Source organism: Dipodomys spectabilis, unplaced genomic scaffold, assembly GCF_019054845.1.
Source record: "Dipodomys spectabilis isolate Male_0828 unplaced genomic scaffold, ASM1905484v1 ptg000002l, whole genome shotgun sequence".
Lineage (NCBI taxonomy): Eukaryota > Metazoa > Chordata > Mammalia > Rodentia > Heteromyidae > Dipodomys > Dipodomys spectabilis.
In genome coordinates this window covers 56,588,784-56,609,060 of record NW_024870679.1, presented here as the reverse complement: position 1 = coordinate 56,609,060, position 20,277 = coordinate 56,588,784, and the positions used below count along the sequence as shown (strand labels likewise).

Genomic DNA, 20,277 nt, shown 5'->3' with positions numbered 1-20,277 from the left:
AATCATGCCACTGCTCCCTCTTTTACTATGATTCCAATTTTTTTTTTTTTGATCATGGTTTGAACTCAGGACCTGGGCACTGTCCCTGAGCTCTTTAACTTAAAGCTATCATTCTACTACCTTGAGCACAGCTCCATTTCCAGTTTTCTAGAGGTTAGCTGGAGATATGAGTCTTATGGACTTTCCTGCCCCGGCTGGCTTTGAACTGCGATCCTCAAATTTCAGCCTCTTATTAGGATTATAGATGTGAGCCCCTGGTACATGGCTTGATTCTAGATATTATAAAAACTTGTAGACAGTTAACTGAACATGTATTCTTGCCTTCTAGAAATATGGAGACTATTAGGACCAACTGTGGTTTTTTGTTTGTTTGATTTTGTTTTTGTTTTGGCCAGGCTTGGGCTTGAACTCCGGGCCTGGGCGCTGTCTCTGAATGTCCTTTTTGTTCAAGCTAGCACTCTGCCATGGAAGCCACAGCGCCACTTGTGGCTTTTTGTGTTTATGTGGTACTTAGGAATTGAGCCTGGGCTTCATGCAAGCACTCTACCATTAACTCACATCCCCAGCCCACCATGTATGTTTCTAACAGTGCAGAAGTGAACACAAGAAGGATAAGCAAGGTGCTATGATAAAAAGACAAGTGAGCCTGGTTTAAGACTTGGGAAAAGTATTCACTACAAGATTTCCTACCTTCTCCATCCTTAAATGTACTCACTTTAAACAAATGGTTCTTTAAAAGCAGTTTGCAAGTTGAATCTTTTATTTATTTATTTTTGTCTGTCATGGGGTTTGAACTCAGGGCCCTGGCACTGTCCCTGAGTTTTTTTTGCTGAAGGCTAGCCTCTAGCACTTTGAGCTACAGCGCCATTTCCAGTTTTCTGGTGGTTGATTGGAGATGTGAGTCTCTTGGACTGGACTAGTTTTGAACTGAATCCTCAGATTTCAGCCTCCTAAGTAACTAGCATTACAAGCATGAGCCACTGGCACGCAGTTTGAATCAGTTAAGACAAAGAATTGCTTTATTTTCACAAAGCTCTTTTTTTTTTTTTAACAGAGAAGAATCCCTTTATAAACATTGCTTAGTATAGCATAAAGCATGAGCTTTAGTCAGTATAGATCAAGTGCTAAATTCTTTTTTTTTTTGCCAATCCTGGGGCTTGAACTCAGGGCCTGGGCACTGTCCCTGAGCTTCTTTTTTGCTCAAGGCTAACACTCTACCACTTGAGCCACACTACCACTTTCGGCTTTTTCTGTTTATGTGGTACTGAAGAATTGACCCCAGGGCTTCATGCATGCTAGGGAAGCTCTCTACCACTAAGCCACATTCCCAGCTCAAGTGCTAAATTCTTTATATGAGATTTAACCAACATTTTTGAAAAAATTGGTAACAAATTACTTAATCTCAGGCTGAGAATGTGGCTTAGTGGTAGAGTCTTGCCTAGCATGCATGAAGCCTTTGGTTCCATTCCTTAATACCAAATACACAGAAAAAGCTGGAGGTGATGCTATGGCTCAAGTAGTAGAGTGCTAGCCTTGAGCAAAAAGGAAATTCAGGGACAGTGCCTAGGCCCTCAGTACAAGCCCCAGGACTGGCAACTCCTCCTTGCCCCCACAAATCACTTAAGCTCTGTAAGCTACAGTTTCCTTATCTATTTTATCTATAGCATCTATAATTAATATAATGTGGATGTAAATGCTTAGTTCTGTTACCATTGTGATGATGAAGATTCTGGCTCTTGCTTTATACCCTGGTTTCAGTTACTGGAAATATTTGTTGATATTTATTTTCTTGTTTTAAAAGTTGATATTTATTTTCTTGTTTTAAAAGTGCTTATCATGATCCTTTTCATTTGGAAAGGTATATTTATAGTGAGCTTTTTAGTAAAATTATATTTTCTCCTTAGGAATACTTCTTCGATTCTAGAGTGTTAACAGATGGAGAACTGGCTCCCAATGATCGATGCTGTCGTGTATGTGGAAAAATAGGCCATTACATGAAAGACTGTCCCAAAAGGAAGAGGTTGGCAAATAATTACTTATTAGCAATTAGGGAAAATAAACTTGAGGCCAATTTGTAGCTGTAATTGTGTTCAGAAAGGTTATAAAAATGTTCAGGGCTTTAAATTGGGCTTTAGGTTATGCTGATTTGAGTGGAATTTTGTAGTAGTGTAAAACTTATTTTGTGATATAATAGTGTATTATAACATTTGCTCATTCAGTTTTCTTTAATAGAAGTATATGTTGGTAATTGTGTTAGGAGCCAAGAAAAAAAAAAGTAACTAGTACATGGTGTTATTGCTGAGGACTTCAGTCCAGCAAACCATTAATAAAAATATGCTGAACTGAGTCCGTGGGGTATTTATACATGCTCTGAGCTATACTTATATCTTATGTAACTTGAGATACATACATTGTATCTTCCACCACCACCCTCAGGCAAAATGTATCTTATGATGTATACTCCTTCAAGTTCTTACATGGTATATTTAGCTGGCCAGAAAAATTACCTTTTTTCATTGCAAGTCTGACTTAATGTGAAAATTTTGAAATTTTTAGACAAAATCTAGATGGTTCATTGTTATTTACTGACTACTTAGGCAAGATATTTGTCTTTTCTGAGTTCCAGTTTCTTTTTGAGAGATGTGAAGCATTAGTCTCTAAGGGTTCCTAGCAGTTTAAAAATTAAGTATAAAACTAATATACAGTTTCTCACATATAGGTTAGGTGTGCTACAGATGAGAAATTTCTTGTCTTCAACAACAAAATTGCAGGGCTAGGAAGGTGGCTCAGTGGTAGAGCGCATGCCTTGCATGCCAGAGGCCCTGGGTTCGATTCCTCAGCACCACATAAGCAAAAAGAAAAAAAGCTGGAAGTAGCACTGTGGCTCAAGTGGTAGAGCGCTAGCCTTGAGCTGAAGAGCTGAAGGACAGCGCCCAGGCCCAGAGTTGAGGCCCCATGACCAGACCCAAAAAAACAAACCAAAACAACAAAATTGCATGAAACTGTGTAATAACAATGTTATTCTTGGTGTTACTGTGTATAGTTTAGTTTGCTTTATGGCTTGTTCAGTTTACAAGTCCCTAGCCCCACATTATTGTAATAACAATGTTATTCTTGGTGTTACTGTGTGTAGTTTAGTTTGCTTTATGGCTTGTTCAGTTTACAAGTCCCTAGCCCCACATTATTGGTATCAGCAGTTTACTGTTTAGACTAAAGAAGAAAGACAGTGAAGAAGAAAAGGAAGGGAATGAAGAAGAGAAAGACTCCCGAGACCTTCTTGACTCACGTGACCCTCGAGATCTCAGATGTTTTATATGTGGAGATGCAGGACATATACGCAGGGAGTGCCCAGAGGTGAAGCTGGCCCGCCAGAGGAATAGCAGTGTGGCAGGTAAGTACAAAAAGCCAAAAATAGCTGGGGATGTAGCTCAGTGGTAGAATGTTTATCTACTATGTGTAATATGCTAGGCTTGAACCCCAGCACCACAAGAAGAAAACATATGGGCAAAAATAGTTTCTGGCAGAAATAAAGTTGTGTATGTTTATGTCATGCTAAGGACCCTTGTTCCTCAGTTCTCAACAGTCACAAGATTTTTAAATTTCTTAAAGTTAAGATTTAGAGAATGAGGTTTTTACTTACAATGCTATTTGCATATTTATAATCAAAGTATCCACAATCTGTTACACTCAGCTGACTCCCTCTTAAGTAGTCTCTAGTTTGAGTCTGACTCTTTAGTTTGCTTGCTGTTAACGTAGGCACCCAGACAACATGGGCAGAAAAGTTTGTGAGACTCTTACTTCCAATAAACTACTCAGAAAAAGCCAGAAGTATGGTGTTGTGGCTCAAATGACAGAGTGCTACCCTTGAGCACAAAGAGGCTCAAAGATAGACCTACCCCTTCCCCCCAATTCCCCCCCCCCCAAAAAAAAAAGATACTTTCTGTGTCTTGATTTTCTTTGTGGTATCTTCTCTTAGCAGCCCAATTGGTCCGCAACCTTGTGAATGCCCAACAGGTGGCTGGTTCAGCTCAGCAACAGGGTGAACAGTCCATGAGGACTAGACAGTCCTCAGAATGTGTAAGTACTCTAACTGTTAATGAGTGTGTCAGGAGGATAACTATCTGTAGTAGGTGAAAAGGGCTTATTTTCTCAGACTAGCAAGTATAGACTTTAAGATGACATGGGGCTGGGAAGGTGGATCAGTGGTAGAGCACTTGCCTTGCATGCATGAGGCCCTGGGTTCGATTCCTCAGCACCACATAAGCAAAAAGAAAAAAGCCGGAAGTGGCGCTGTGGCTCAAGTGGTAGAGCGCTAGCCTTGAGCTGAAGAGCTGAGGGACAGCACCCAGGTACAGAGTTCAAGCCCCACAACTGGACACCCACCCACACCCACTCCCCCACCCCCCCCCCCCCGCCAAAAAAAAAAAAAGATGACATGGTACCTTGTAGAAGTGTCCTTGCCTTGCTAGGCCCATAAAGTTGAAGGAAGAGTATTGAAGTAAGATACATGGGAACCCATTTGGTAAATAAAACAGCAACTACCTAATAGGATAGATTTAAATAAGGTTAACGATTTTCAGGTGATTTGCCCAGTAGAAAAATGTCAGTACTATTAATAAAAATTGACATATACAATTTTTCATATTTCCTTTTCTTCACTTGCTGCTGTACCTAACTGTAAAAATGGTGCTTTCTTTTGCTAACAGAAATCCAATTTTATCTTTCCATTTTAGAGGCTACTAATGATTAAATGTAGGAAAGGGAACCCTGAGAGTTTTTTTCAATTATTGTTCTTGTAGAGTTGTTATACAGAGAGGTTACAGTTACATAAGTTAGGTAATGAATAATGAGTACAATGTCTCCCCTTCTGTTGCTTTCCCAGTTTTTCCCTTCTGTCCCTACCCACAAGGTGTAGAGTTCATTTTCCACATAGTGTCTAGTGAGTACAACGGTTGTGTTTGTTCATCCTTGTTCCACCTTTTATGTGCATTCCCTTACCCTCCTAAATACTAACGAGATGAAAGGAAAACAAAAGAACAACAATGGCAATTAAAAATGCCTCTTGTTTCCTTTTCTTGGAGTTCACTTCAAAGAATATTAATTTATATGATCATATGGACATAGCTATTGAGCCTTTATCAACCATATCTCTTTGGCCTCAATGTGTGAATGTCTAGAGTCCTATATAAGTTATTGCGTATATTATATATACATTTATTATGTATATTATATATGTATACATTGATTAAATGATATATCAATATAGCTATTTATAATGATATATCATTTAGTCATTCATTGTGTTTCCTGGTAGATTTATAGGCACAGTCTAGTTATCACATATGAGGGAAACGATGTAGCCTATATTCCTTTGGTTCTGGCTTACTTCACTTAATGTAATTTTTCCTTATGAATGGTACAGTATCATTCTGATGGAGGAATAGAATTCTGTTGTGTGTATATACCACATTTTCTTGATCCATTTGTCCACTGAGGGACATGTGGGTTGATTTCATATCTTGGCTGTGGTAAACAATGGTGGGATGAACATGTTGTTCTGAAGGCTTTAGTGTGGCCTGGTTTGTGATCTATTGCCCAGGAGTGGGATTGCTAGGTCATTAGGGGATGTGCTTAGTCTTTTACGGAATCTCCATACTGCTTTCTAGAGTGGTTGAACAAGTTTACATTCCCACCAACAGTATAATAGAGTTCCCTTTTGGCCAAATCCCTCTCAGCATTTGTTATTGTTAGTTTTCCTGGTAGTGGCCATTGTGACCAAAGTGAGGTGGAACCTCAATATTGTTTTGATTTGCATTTCTTTTATGGAACATGTGTATTTATGTAGGGTATTCAAAACAAATTTATACCACTATAATGTGTTGGTTTTACTGAAAGATGGATTTGTAGATAGGTATGGTGCTACATTTAGGAAGCTGAAACAGGTAAATTTTAAATTCAAGGGCAGTCTGGGCTGTCTCAGGGCAGGGAAAGATCTATTTTACTATTTTTTTTTTTTTTTTTTGGGGTCCGGTCGTGGGCCTGAACTCTGGGCCTGGGCGCTGTCCCTCAGCTCTTCAGCTCAAGGCTAGCACTCTACCACTTGAGCCACAGCGCCACTTCCGGCTTTTTTCTTTTTGCGTATGTGGTGCTGAGGAATCGAACCCAGGGCCTCAGGCATGCAAGGCAAGCGCTCTACCACTGAGCCACCTTCCCAGCCCCTTTACTATTTTTTAAAAAATCTAAGCATGTACTCTTTAGTAGTAGCTTGTAATTTGTTAAAACATTAACTTGGAAAACCCAAGTTACAAGCTGTATTTTATAAAATTTTAATAAATTTTATATAACAAATTACAAGCTATATTTTATTATACTATATATTATATGTTCTTTATTACAGTAATTGTTACGCTTTCTGTTCTTTTGTGCTGGTCTAGTTGGTGCTTGAACTCAGGGACCAAGGTGCTGTTCCTGAGCTTTTTTGCTCAAGGATAGGGCTCTACTGAAACCACAGCTCCACTTTCAACTTTTTTCTGGTTAACCAGAGATCAGAGTCTAATGGACTTTCCTGTCCAGACTAGTTCGATCTTCAGAGCTCAGCCTAGTGAGTAGTGAGGATTACAGGCGTGAGCCACTGAAAGACAGTTATACACTTTGTCTATGTGATCTTTTTCTGCTGTTTTCTTTTTCCCCTTAAACCTTAAGCTCATTGAAAGCATACACTCTAGAATTCTATTTCTTGTACTTAGAATAATGTACAGTAAATAATTGATTTTCAATAGATATTTGTTGAGGGACTGAATGAAAATGACCATGAGTTATTTACATGTAAGTTTCTAGTTCATCATGGGAAATACATGCATGTTCTGTATACTATACAGAAATGATATCTAGTGTCTATTTCCTTTAGACAGTAAAAAGGTTTTTAAGGCAATATTCATGAAAGGGAGAATTTCAGAAATATAAAAATTTATCTTCATCTAAAATGAAGTTTTAGCTGAGACAATCATATAGTTCTGCATATAATGTTCTAATAAAATAACTTCATAATTTGTATCTTGATAAACTCAACTTTTATAAAATTAAAATGTTTGTAAATTTATTTTAAAATGTCATTTTTTTTCTCTCTTCTCTGCAGTCTGATTCACCATCTTATTCTCCTCAGCCCCAGCCATTTCCACAAAATTCTTCCCAATCAGCTGCTATTACCCAGTCTCCATCTCAGCCAGGATCCCAACCTAAGCTTGGCCCACCTCAGCAGGGAGCCCAGCCACCACATCAGGTCCAGATGCCCTTGTATAACTTTCCCCAATCACCACCAGCGCAGTATTCTCCCATGCATAATATGGGATTGTTGCCAATGCACCCCCTCCAGATCCCCACCCCCTCATGGCCTATTCATGGCCCAGTGATCCACTCTGCACCAGGCAGTGCCCCCAGCAATATTGGCCTGAATGATCCCAGCATAATCTTTGCACAGCCTGCTGCCAGACCCGTGGCAATCCCTAGTTCCTCTCATGATGGACACTGGCCTCGAACTGTGGCTCCAAATTCCCTGGTGAACAATGGTGCAGTGGGGAATTCAGGTAACCTTTTGTTTTTAACTTTGTATCTGTACAAAGGTTGGGTGACTAATGTTTTTGTGTAAACAATATTTATGAAGTTGTAAAAAGTTACAGGTTTTATATATATACACACATACAAACACATATATATGTACATATATATATATCTTAGATTTGAATCTAGTTCTGCCATTTATTATCATAATAATGGTTTCATTCCTGAAACCTAGTGATACAGTGAATATTAAATGAGATAATACACTTAAATGTTAGTTAAAATTTTTTCCCTCCCTCCCTCCCTCCCTCCCTCCCTCCTTCTCTCCCTCCCTCTCTTCCTCCCTTCCTCCCTCCCTCTCTTCCTCCCTCCCTTCCTGCCTTCCTTCCTTCTCTTCTCTTCTCTTCTCTTCTCTTCTCTTCTCTTCTCTTCTCTTCTCTTCTCTTCTCTTCTCTTCTCTTCTCTTCATCCTTCCCTCCCACCTTCCCTCCCTCTCTGTCTCTTTCTCTGTGTCTCTTTGTCTGTCTGTCTGTCTGTTTCTTTCTCTCTATCTTTCTTTTTTTTTCTTTTGTTGGTCATGGGGCTTGAACTCTGGGCCTGAGCACAGTCCCTCAGCTCTTCAGCTCAAGGCTACCACTTGAGCTATAGCGCCACTTCCAGTTTTGTGGTGGTTTATTGGAGATAAGAGTTTCGCAGACTTTCCTGCCCAGGCTTGTTTTGAACTGAGATCCTCAGATCTCAGCCTCCTGAGTAGCTAGGATTATAGGCATGAGCCACCGGTGCCCGGATCTCGCTCTCTCTCACTCTCTCCTCTTCCCCCCCTCCCCTCTCTCTCCCCCCCTTCTCTCTCTCCCCCCTCTCTCCCCTCTTTCCTCTTTCCTCTCTCCTCTTTCCTCTCTCCTCTCTTGACTTTTCTGCCCAGGCTGGCTTTGAACCATGAGCCTCATATTTCAGCCTCCTGAGTAGCTAGGATTATAGTTGTAAGCCACCGATACCCGACTTTTTCATTGCTTTCTGTGTTACTGGTACTCATAGCTGGTAAAATTGAAGGGTTAAGTAACTTAACATTTCTCATAGTTAATTATGATACATCTAAAATTTAAACTTAACTTTTTTCTTCAAAACCTGTGCTATGGACTCTACTGTGTCTTTAGTAAGGAACAGTTCTTTAAAAAGCAGAAGATATTAATAGCAATTAACATTTCAATGTAAGTAATACTCATAGAAGATTATAAAAAGGAAGTCATTTATAATCTAAATTCTTACAAGTAACCAAGTAAACTTTTCACATATGATATATTATACTTGCTTATTTAAAAATAGTTGATATTGGGGCTGGGAAGGTGGCTCAGTGAATGCTTACATGAGTCCCTGGGTTTGATTCCTCAGCACCAAAGCCAGAAGTGGCGTGGGGCTCAAGTGGTAGAGCGCTAGCCTTGAGCTGAAGAGCTGAGGGACAGGCACCCAGGCTCAGAGTTCAGGCCCCACAACTGACAAAAAAAAAAAGTTGATATTTGCTAGGCACTAGTACCTTATGCCTGTAATCAATCCTAGCTATTTAGGAAGTTGATATGTGAGGATCACATTGTAAGCTAGCCCAGCAGGAAAGTCTGTGAGACTCTTAATCTCCAGTTAATCCATAAGAAGTCCGAAATGAAGCTGTGGCTCAAGTGGTAGAGTGCTAACCTTGAGCAAAAAAGCCTAGTCCCTGAGTTTAAGTCCCTGGATTGGCACACGTATGCATGCATGTGCGTGTGTACACACACACCTGTGAAAAAATAAGTTGATAGTTGTTAGTTTTATATTTTTGGTGATTTTTTTTTAAGGACACAGTACAGGGCATTGCACGTGGGTCCTTCTCCTTGCTAGGCAGGTATTCTTAATTCTCAGCCATACTTCCAGCCCTGATTTTTGTTTGTTAATTTGGGGATAGGGTTCTGCTTTTTGCCCAGGCATTCACCTTCCTGTGTTGCTAGAATAACAATGTGTCCTGCATCCAGCTCTTCGTTGAGATGGGTATCTTGAGAACCATTCTGCCCAGGCTTACCTTAAACTTCTGGCCTTCCAATCCCAAAGTAGCTAGAATTACAGACTACTTTTATCTTTATTTAAAAACCATGATGAGGGGCTGGGAAGGTGGCTCAGTGGTAGAGCGCTTGCTTTGCATGCATGAAGCTCTGAGTTCGATTCCTCAGCACCACATAAGCAAAAAGAAAAAAGCCGGAAGTGGTACTGTGGCTCTAATGGTAGAGCGCTAGCCTTGAGCTGAAGAGCTGAGGGACAACGTCCAGGCCCAGAGTTCAGGCCCCACGACCGGACACCAAAAAAAAAAAAAAAAAAAAAACCATGATGAAAGGTTAAAGGTATGGCTCAGTGGTGGGTGTCAGCCTAGCAAATGCAAGGTCCTGAATTCAAACACCAAGTTCCACCAAAAAACAAAAAAATTATGGAAATTCTGAAACATACTCAAAAGGAAACAGTTAATGAACCCCCTATTATTAAGTATAACAGTTGTCAGTAATTTCATTTATTTTAAAATCGGATGTCTTAACCACCATTTAAAATTTTTATTGGCTTGATATCAATACAGTTCTAGACATTGGATCAAATTTGCCTTTAAAACTTGTTTATATTTTTTAAAAAACCAACTAAAAATCAAGTCTTATTACTATATCCAAAACCAGTAATCCTTTTTGATTTTTTCATGTTTGTCTAAAAGCAGGTATCTTATTTGATTTATTTGAATCAGGATCAAAACAAAGCCTGTAATAGTACATGTTTTTTTTTTTTTTGGGGGGGGGGGGTCCGGTCGTGGGGCCTGAACTCTGGGCCTGGGCACTGTCCCTCAGCTCTTCAGCTCAAGGCTAGCACTCTACCACTTGAGCCACAGGGCCACTTCCGGCTTCCGGCTTTTTTTCCTGCTTATGTGGTGCTGAGGAATCCAACCCAGGGCCTCATGCATGCAAGGCAAGCGCTCTACCACTGAGCCACCTTCCCAGCCCTACATGTGGTTTTTGTATTCCATGAATGTTCTTTAATTTATAAGCTTCCCTTAGGATTTTCCCTATATTTGTGTGTGTGTGTGTGTGTGTGTTAGGTTTTTTTTTGTTGTTGTTGTTGTTGGTCCTGGGGCTTGAACTCTGGGCCTGGGCGCTGTCTTTCAAGCTCTTCAGCTCAAGACAAGTACTCTACCACTTGAGCCACAATGCCACTTATGGTTTTCTGGCAGTTTATTGGTGATAAGAGTCTCACGGATTTCAGGGACTTTACTGCCCAGGCTGGCTTTGAACAGCGATCCTTAGATCTCAGCCTCCTGAGTAGCTAGGCTTATAGGCATGAGCCACCAGTGCCCAGCTTCCCATATTTGTTGAACAAATTAGAATTTCTCATTTTTCAATCTGCTGATGTTGTCTTGTCAGTTTAATTTATTGCCTACTTCTGTCCTGTAAACTATTAGATTTTGAGACTATATTAGATTGAGGTTCTTTTGGTTGTATATTTCTTGTACTCTTACTTCAGTAGGAATTGAACTGTCTGGTTGTTCATATCTTAATAAATTAAGATTAATCTGAACTGGGCTTTGGTGGTTCATGCCTTTAATCCTAGCTACTCAGGAGGCTGAGATTGGAGGAATGGTTCAAAGCCAGCCTGGGCAGGAAAGTCCACAAGACTCTTTATCTCCAGTTAACCACCAGAAAACCAGAAGTGGTGCTGTGGCACAAGTGGTATAGCGCTTGCCTTAAGCTGAAGAGCTGAGGGATAGTGCCTAGAGTTCAAGCCTCACGATCAAAAAAAATCTGTCAGTTAAGTGTTTTCCTGTTCTATCCATTATAAAATAAAGTTCTTCATTTACACTTAATGGTCTTAAGTTATTAATTATTGCCAACATCTATTATTTCATTAGTAGTTTTTTTTCCCCAGTTGTGGGGCTTGAACTCTGGCCCTGGGTGCTGTCCCTGAGCTCTTCAGCTCAAGGAGAATGCTCTACCACTTGAACCACAGTGCCACTCTCACGGACTTTCCTGCCTGAGCTGGCTTTGAACCACAGTCCTCAGATCTCAGCCTCCTGAGTAGTTAGGATTACAGGCATGAGCCTCCAGCACTTCGCTCATTATTAGTTTTAAAAGGATTTTTTTTTGGGGGGGGGAGGGGAATCTGGTCGTGGGGCCTGAACTCTGGGCCTGGGCGCTGTCCCTCAGCTCTTCAGCTCAAGGCTAGCGCTCTACCACTTGAGCCACAGCGCCACTTCTGGCTTTTTTTCTTTTTGCTTATGTGGTGCTGGGGAATCGAACCCAGGGCCTCATGCATGCAAGTCAAGCGCTCTACCACTGAGCTACCTTCCCAACCCCTAAAACGGTTTTATATTTACTTATATTTGATTACCCTAAAATAGCTTGTTTGGGGAATGTAAACTAAAAATATGATTTTTTTTTTTTTGGGTCAGTCATGGTGCCTGAACTCTGGGCCTGGGTGCTGTCCCTCAGCTCTTTAGCTCAAGGCTAGTGCTCTACCACTTGAGCCGCAACACCACTTCTGGCTTTTTCCTGCATATGTGGTGTTGAGGAATCGAACTCAGAGCCTCATGCATGCAAGGCATGCACTCTTCCACTGAGCCACCTTCCCAGCCCAAAATATGATTATTTTTAAAAGAACTTTAGAGATAATTTTAAACAAAAGTAGGTTATTTCTTAGAGACCTATGAAAAAAGTTTCTTAAACCTGATTGGGGACAGTGCTGTGGCTCAAAGTGGTAGAGTATTAGCCTTGAACAGGAAACAAACAAATAATCAGTAAAAAGCTAGACTGTGGGGGCTGGGAAGGTGGCTCAGTGGTAGAGCGCTTGCCTTGCATGCCAGAGGCCCTGGGTTCGATTCCTCAGTACCACACAAGCAAAAAGAAAAAAGCCGGAAGTGGTGCTGTGGCTCAAGTGGTAGAGCGCTAGCCTTGAGCTAAAGAGCTGAGGGACAGCTCCCAGGCCCAGAGTTGAGGCCCCACGACCGGACCCAAAAAAAAAAAAATGTAAAGACTGAATGGGAATACATTAAAATGATGATCATTTTTATAAGAGTTGAGGGTGCTCCAACTCCTCCCATAAGAAAATATTTGGTTGTGAAAGTGAATAAAGGAGGGCTGGGAAGGTGGCTCAGTGGCCTTGCATGCATGAATGCATGAGGCCCTTGGGTTTGATTCTTCAGCACCACATAAGTAGAAAAACCCAGAAGTGGTGCTATGGCTCAAAGTATAGAGTGCTAACCTTGAGCTGAAGAGCTGAGGGACAGCGCCCAGGCCCGGAATTCAGGCCCCACAACTGACAAAAAAAAAAAAAAGGAAGAAAAGAAAGGAAGTAAGGAAGGGAGGGAGGGAAAGAAAGAAAGAGAGAAAATGAATAAAGGAGATTGGAATATATCCTTAAAAATTAACTCCTTCATATTAAAACTTTTCTCAATTGGCCATGACTTAAATCTGTATACCCAGTATCATTTACTTTATAAACCCAGAGCCCTTCAATTTCAGCCCTTAGTTGTAACATGATTACATTGAACTAGCTATTTTTTCTTTCTGATCACTTCCCAAGAAGATTGAGCTTGTAAGAATGCAAATAAAGGTCTTAGTTTTCTTGTACCCTACTCCTCTGGTATAAAGTTCAGTGAATAAAGGCAGGGTTTTTCAGTTATTCCTTAGCACCTTATGACACTTGAATGGGAAAAGCCACCAGACACTATTCAGAAGATTTGGTGCGTACTACACTTGGAAAAAGAAAAAATGTACGTAATGATAGAATAGATTTTAAGGGGATATGGTTTGCCGTAGAAAGAATGTGTCTTCTCTCTCTTAAAATTTCCTATTGATAGGCCATAATTTGTGCAAGTCACTTTTTTTGTTGGTGGTGTGGGGCTTGAACTCAGGGTCTGGGCACTGTCCCTGAGCTTTTGCATTTAAAGATAATGTTCTACCACTTTGAGCCACAACATCACTTCCAGTTTTCTGTTGGTTACTTGGAGGTAAGAGTCTCCATAGCTGAGTGCCAGTGGCTTATGAGGCCTGTAATCCTAGCTACTGAGGAGGCTAAGATCTGAGGATCATGGTTCAAAGCTAGCCCGGGCAGGAAACTTTATCTCCAATAAACTACCAGAAAACTGGATGTGGCTCTGTGGTTCAAGCGGTAAAGCGCTCACCTTGAGCTGAAGAGCGCAGGGACAGTGCCCAAACCCAGAGTTAACCCAAACCCCACGACCAACAACAACAAAAAAGTCTCCACTGCCCAAGCTGTCTTTGAACCATGATCCTCAGATCTCAGCCTTCTGAGTAGTCAGGATTATAGCTGTAAGCCACTGGCACCTGGTGCCACTTTTTATTTATTTCATTCAACTATTATTACAACTGTAGATTCAAAAGGAAGCCTTCATAATTTTCAGAACTGTGATTTGGATTAGACCTGTTTGATTGCAAAGCCCAAGATCTCTCTCAGTAATTATACCACATTCCCTCAAGCTTCTAATAGAATTTTTAGAATCATTTTAAGCCCAAAATTCAGGGATAGTTAGCATTTACTTAAGAATAAAATGTAAGTTCCTTAACATGTTTTATTCCTTTGAGATGTTTCTCCAGTGATCTTTTATTTCTTCCACCTCTTTCTATATTGCTGATTGTTTGATACTCCCAAATTTCTGTGCTTTTCTTTCCTTTTTATACTTCTTTTACTCTCTGAAATGCTGTCTCCTACCCCATTTTCCTAACTTTTTCCTTGTTTTTTTTTTTTTTTTGCCTGAGCACTATCCCTGAGCTTTTTTTGTTCAATTAGTGCTGCACCACTTTGAGACATAGCTCTATTTCTGGTTTTCTTGTGGTTAATTGGAGATAAAAATATCATGGACTTTCCTGCTCTGGTTAGCTTTGACTCACAATCCTCAGATCTCAGCCCCCTGAGTAGCTAGGATTACAGTTGTGAGCCACCAGCACCCACCTTGTTCCTTGTTTTCTAAAATATATCACTTAGTCATCTAAAGAAGATGTTCTTTAACCTTCAAAGGCTGGATAAGCCCTTCTTCGTAACACCTTTGCCTATCTGGTATAGCAGTTTTACATTATTGTTTATATCTTACTCTATCTCTTATAAATAATCAAACCATAATGTTTGGTTTCTTGAATTTTCTTTTTTTGGTATACCACTTGGGCCCAGCTCACAACTTATACTATATTTTTACAGAATGAAGGAACATTGGAATGAAGAAGGAAGTATTTTAAAATGTATTTTTTATTGTCTTTCTGAAATACAGAGCCACGCTTTCGAGGACTGAACCCTCCAATTCCTTGGGAACATGCACCACGTCCTCATTTTCCCCTCGTCCCAGCTTCGTGGCCTTATGGTTTGCATCAGAACTTCATGCATCAGGGAAATGCAAGATTTCAGCCCAACAAACCTTTCTATACTCAAGGTATCATTGTTTACAAATTAATAGCTGGCTGGGTTTTATTCCTTACAGGGAGCCTCAATGAAAACCAGGATCTGGGTTTGAAAAATTCATGCATTAAGGAAACAATACATGTCATACTGTAATACATACTTCTTCCTCAAGAGTAAAATGAAATCTCCTGACATTTTATCAGAAGAGCCCAACATGTAAAATTAAACAAGAATAGGAATTCAGGGGAATGAGTTAATATTACCCTAGTAGAGGGGTCAGAATTGTTACTAGAGATTGTATCATAAAAGATTTTGACATTTGAGCTGGGCACCGGTGGCTCACGCCTGTAATCCTAGCTACTCAGGAGGCTGAGATCTGAGGATTGTGATTCAAAGCCAGCTGGGGCAGGAAAGACCGTGAGACTCCTATCTCCAATAAACCCCCAGAAAACCGGAAGTGGCGCTGTAGCTCCAGTGGTAGAACGCTCGCCTTGAGCTGAAGAGCTGAGGAACAACACCCAGGCCCAGAGTTCAAGCCCCGTGACTGACCAAAAAAAAAAAGAGATTTTGATGTTTGAATTTGGCTTTATGATAGAGGATTCCCCCCCCCCCCCCCCATTTCAGATTAGAAGCAACATGGAATATTTCTATCTAAGGGAACACTATACAAAATGTCACTGAATTTTGTATAACATATTGATGACAAAAAGAAAATCTACAGGATGGAGTTATAAGATGAAGACATAAAATATATATATTCAGAGCTGGATGCTGGTGGCTCACACCTGTAATCCTAGCTGCTCAGGAGGCTGAGATCTGAGGATTGCAGTTCAAAGCCAGCCTCGGCAGGAAAGTCTGTGAGACTGTTGTCTCCCAACTAATCACACAAAAAAAGTGGAAGTGGCTCAAGTGGTACAGCGCTAGCCTTGAGCAAAAGGAGCTCAGGGACAGTGCCTAGACCCAGAGTTCAAGCCCCAGAACTAGTTAACATTAAAAAAAAAAAAAGGGTAATGTGGCTTAGTGATAGAGTGATTGCCTAGCATGCGTGAAGCCCTGGGGTCAATTCTACAGAAAAAGCCAGAAGTGGCACTGTGGTTCAAGTGTTAGAATGCTAGCCTTGAGCAAAAGAACTCAGGGACAGTGCTCAGGCCCTGAGTTCAAGCCCCAGAACTAGCACACACACAAAATAAAGTGTCCGTCCCACCAGCAATGGTATTTGTAGTCTGGGAATCATGATAAAGTAGAATTTCAAGAAATTAAAAGCATAGAAGTCTGTAATTCCCATTTTCTGCCTGGAGACCAAGAAATGTTTCTTCCTTTTTCCTTATTCTCCCTACTTTATCCTGTTATACTAAAATACATCCTTGGGTCTTTAAAAAGAAAAGAAAGCACACACTAAGGATATAAATGCTGGTTGAATGAAATAATTTTAAAGGGAGGCCCATGGTATAACTCTCAGGCTTGATAAATTTAAGCCTTCTTATATTTGCCATGTACTGCTGGGGCACTTCTTATAATAGAATGGGATACCCTTGGCTATCGTTGGGTTCTTTCTTGAGTAGATACATAGGGCAGAGGAAAGTTATCAGTTGTATAAACAAACCATTTTTAAGATAGGAGAGTCTGAAATTTTCCCCTTGATCTCCACCCCATTTCTTTTGTCTCCTTTCCTTTCACATACCTACATTTCCCTCGTACTTCCAACTATAGCTTCTTCTCCAAATGTTTTAGTATGCTTCTTTTATTATAGAAGTAGATAGAGAACTGGTTTTATAAGTTGATTATAAGGGGTTGTCAGATAAATAGGCACAAGCCTTTCAGTTTCCTGTCTGTGTTGTGTCCAACAGACAGATGTGCCACCCGTCGGTGTAGAGAGCGTTGTCCCCACCCACCAAGAGGAAACGTGTCGGAGTAATGCGAGTCCATTTTCTTTCAGCTGGTCTACCGATGCACAACCAACAGCCAATCCTGCTGTCTCAAGGGTATCCGTACCTCAATGTCAGTTACATTCAGCAGAAAAAGTGACATTTAATGGAAAGCAAAACAAATCAGGTCCTGATTTAAAATTTTAACACGTTTAGATAGCTTATTTAAATCCTAAGACTGTTTTTAAACACTGTATTATTTGTATATAAATATGAACTATAGTTTTTACTAGTATCACCAAATTGAGTGATACAAATTTCATCTATTTTATTACCCTATTTTTAAGGGAATTTTATGTTTTGTTTAACCTTGATGAAATTGTATAAAGAGAGAATTTAAAAAATGACATTCTTTATTTTCTATTAGCTGTATTCATACTTTGGTTGCTTCAGACTTTATATATATTGTTCTTAAGAATTAGGAAAGAATTTCATGTGTTTTAAATCTGTCACTTCTATTCTTTACAGAACCTTGTAGTGCCAAAAACTTTTTAAAAGGTTAAAAAAAAAAACTACAACATGAAGATTCAAACTTCTTTCTTTTACATACTTGTATATTGAATATATTCAAACTTGAATGGAAAAATGCTTTTGTCTGTATTTGAAGTTCTATTTTAAGTTAATAAATCTTTTTGACAAGAGTCAAATTTGGTTAATTCGTCTGGTTTAAAAAGATTTGTACTTGGGGATGGTAAGGTGGCTCAGTGTTAGACTGCTTGCCTTGCATGCGTGAGGCCCTAGGTTCAATTCCTCAGCACCACATAAGCAGAAAAAGCCAGAAGTGACACTATGGCTCAAAGTGGTAGAGCACTAGCCTTGAGCTGAAGAGCTAAGGGACAGCGCCCAGGCCCAGAGTTCAGGCCCCATGACCGACCAAAAAAAGAAAAGAAAAAAGACTTGTACTTTCATTGAATATTACCTAGTTTTAGAAGATTTAAGGATCTTTTCTTGTCCTTTATTGGATTATCACAATTATATGAAGTTGATAGATGCATATGCTATCATCATTTTATCATTGAAAATGAAATGCAAGGAAAGCAGTGAATTCCAAAGGTGGAACACTTACTTGGAACTTTTGAGGGCTCAGTGTTAGAATAGTTTGTCTAGCATACACAAGGCTCTTGGATTCTGGTCCCCTCCACTCATCCACAAAATAGCTATGTTGTAGGAATTTGTGTGTGTGTGTGTGTGTGTGTGTGTGTGTGTGTGTTGTTATTTAAAAACAAAACAAAACAAACCACCTTGAATCCAGTGCTGGTTGTTCATGTCTGTAATCCTAGCTACTCAGGAGACTGAAATCTGCAAATCACAGTTTGAAGCCATCCCAGGCAGGAAAGTCTGGGACACTCTTATTAAGACAATACCCAGGCCCTGAGTCGAAGCATAAAACTGGCCAAAACTCAACAACTACAACAACAAACCGTGACTTATACTGACAAAGTAAAAGGAAAGTAATTCTTATTTATTAATAACCTTGTATATAATTGAGTGCCTTAGAGCCTGATGCTGGAGCTTCACGCCTGTAATTCTAGCTTCTTGGGAAGCCAAGATTGTTGGGATCAATGTTCAAAGCCAGCCTGAGCAGAAAACATTCATGAGCCTCCCTTCTCAAAAAAGCTGGATGATGCTCTGCATGCCTGTTACACCAGCTACTGTAAGGCCTAACAAAGGTGGATCATACCTAGGTGCATGCCCAGGCAGGAAGCAAAAATTAATCAGCAAAAATTAAGGCTCCAAAGGCACAATACCTCTGTGCCTTTGACCATATAAAATAATGTTTATTGAACTCCAGGAAATAGAAATGAGAGTTTTTTTCTTTGCTTTTTGTCTTGTTTGTTAATTTATCTGTCTTTGGGGGGGGCGGTAAGAGGGGACACAGAAATGGACAATGGGTGAACAGGTGGAGCAGTGTGGTACTCAGTAGACACTGAACTATAAAAGATACAACTGTTGGAAGAAATAGGAGGAGGAAACTAGGAGAGAATGAAGGAAAGGGTGACAGTGTCCTAAAAGAAATGTACTCATGGGGCTGGGAAGGTGGCTCAGTGGTAGAGCGCTTGCCTTGCATGCCTGAGGCCCTGGGTTCAATTCCTCAGCACCACATAAGCAAAAAGAAAAAAGCCAGAAGTGGCGCTGTGGCTCAAGTGGTAGAGCGCTCGCCTTGAGCTGAAGAGCTGAGGGACAGCGCCCAGGCCCAGAGTTCAAGCCCCACCAAGCTACTCAGGAGGCTGAAATCTGGAGTTCATAGTTTGTTGCCTGGGGCTGGGAAGGTGGCTCAGTGGTAGAGCACTTGCCTTGCATGCATGAGACCCTGGGTTCGATTCCTCAGCACCACATAAGCAAAAAGAAAAAAGCCGGAAGTGGCGCTGTGGCTCAAGTGGTAGAGCTAGTCTTGAGCTGAAGAGCTGAGGGACAGCGCCCAGGCCGAGTTCAGGCCCCACGACTGGAATAAAAAAAAAAAAAGAGTTTTAGGCCAGCCGGGCGCTGGTGGCTCACGCCTGTAATCCTAGCTACTCAGGAAGCTGAGATCTGAGGATCGCGGTTCAAAGCCAGCTCGGGCAGGAGAGACCGTGAGACTCTTATCTCCAATAAACCCCCAGAAAACCGGAAGTGGCGCTGTAGCTCAAGTGGTAGAGTGCTCGCCTTGAGCTGAAGAGTTGAGGGTCCAGGCCCAGAGTTCAAGCCCCACGACCGACAAAAAAGAGTTTTAGGCCACATGATGCTATAGATAGGCTTGGGAATGTGAATAAGTAGGTAAGAATATTTAAAGGACAGTATATTGTTTTTTTCTTCCTTAGATAGGGATTATTTATATAGGACACTACCTGTATGTACTCTTGCCATACTTTCCACCATGGAGAATATTTGAAATATTCCATGAAATTCAGGAAGTTGAGAATATTCCTGTCATGTTTACAACACTAAAAAAAGATCAGTTTTGTGTGTGTGTGTTAGTTTGTCCTATATCCTTCAGAATTTTAATAGAATCAGATGATTTCTTTTTTAATGAGATACCTGATCTTGTGTGGTTCTATATTAAAATATGGTGTGAACATTCAAGGTTTTCTTTAAGATTGGCAGCCCAATATTTCATCTCCTGTCAGGTATTGGAAACTAGCTTATGAGGTACACAAAGGTGTTTACTTTTCTCTCTACTTATCTTTTGTTCAATCTAGGGTTTGAATTTAGGGCTTTGCACTTGCTGGCATTTTACCACCACAACCAGGCCTCCAGACCTACTTTTTGGTGGTTATTTTGAAGATGGAGTCTAGTTAACCTTTCTGAACTAGCATCAAACCACAGTCCTCCAGATCTCAGCCTCCTGGATAGCTAGGATTACAGGTGTTAGCCACTTGTGCTCAACCCTACTTTTTTTTTTTTTCACTGTTGA

General features: G+C 40.5%; 1 protein-coding gene across 6 annotated transcripts in view; it reads left to right on the top strand.

Moving 5' to 3' along the window:
* The window catches only part of Tut4 (terminal uridylyl transferase 4), a 112,328-nt gene extending 94,801 nt beyond the window's left edge, over window positions 1–17,527 (top strand). The window contains exons 25-30 of one of the 6 annotated variants that reach the window (XM_042679259.1): window positions 1,905–2,020; window positions 3,210–3,391; window positions 3,977–4,077; window positions 7,136–7,583; window positions 14,834–14,992; window positions 16,898–17,527. In XM_042679259.1, the coding sequence (XP_042535193.1) occupies window positions 1,905–2,020; window positions 3,210–3,391; window positions 3,977–4,077; window positions 7,136–7,583; window positions 14,834–14,992; window positions 16,898–16,986 (1,095 nt within the window). In that variant the 3' untranslated portion in view covers window positions 16,987–17,527. Of the gene's footprint in view, window positions 1–1,904; window positions 2,021–3,194; window positions 3,392–3,976; window positions 4,078–7,135; window positions 7,584–14,833; window positions 14,993–16,808 lie in introns of all 6 variants that reach the window. The other 5 variants (XM_042679252.1, XM_042679245.1, XM_042679281.1 and 2 more) reach the window with 5 other exon arrangements.
* Window positions 17,528–20,277: the final 2,750 nt, after the last annotated feature.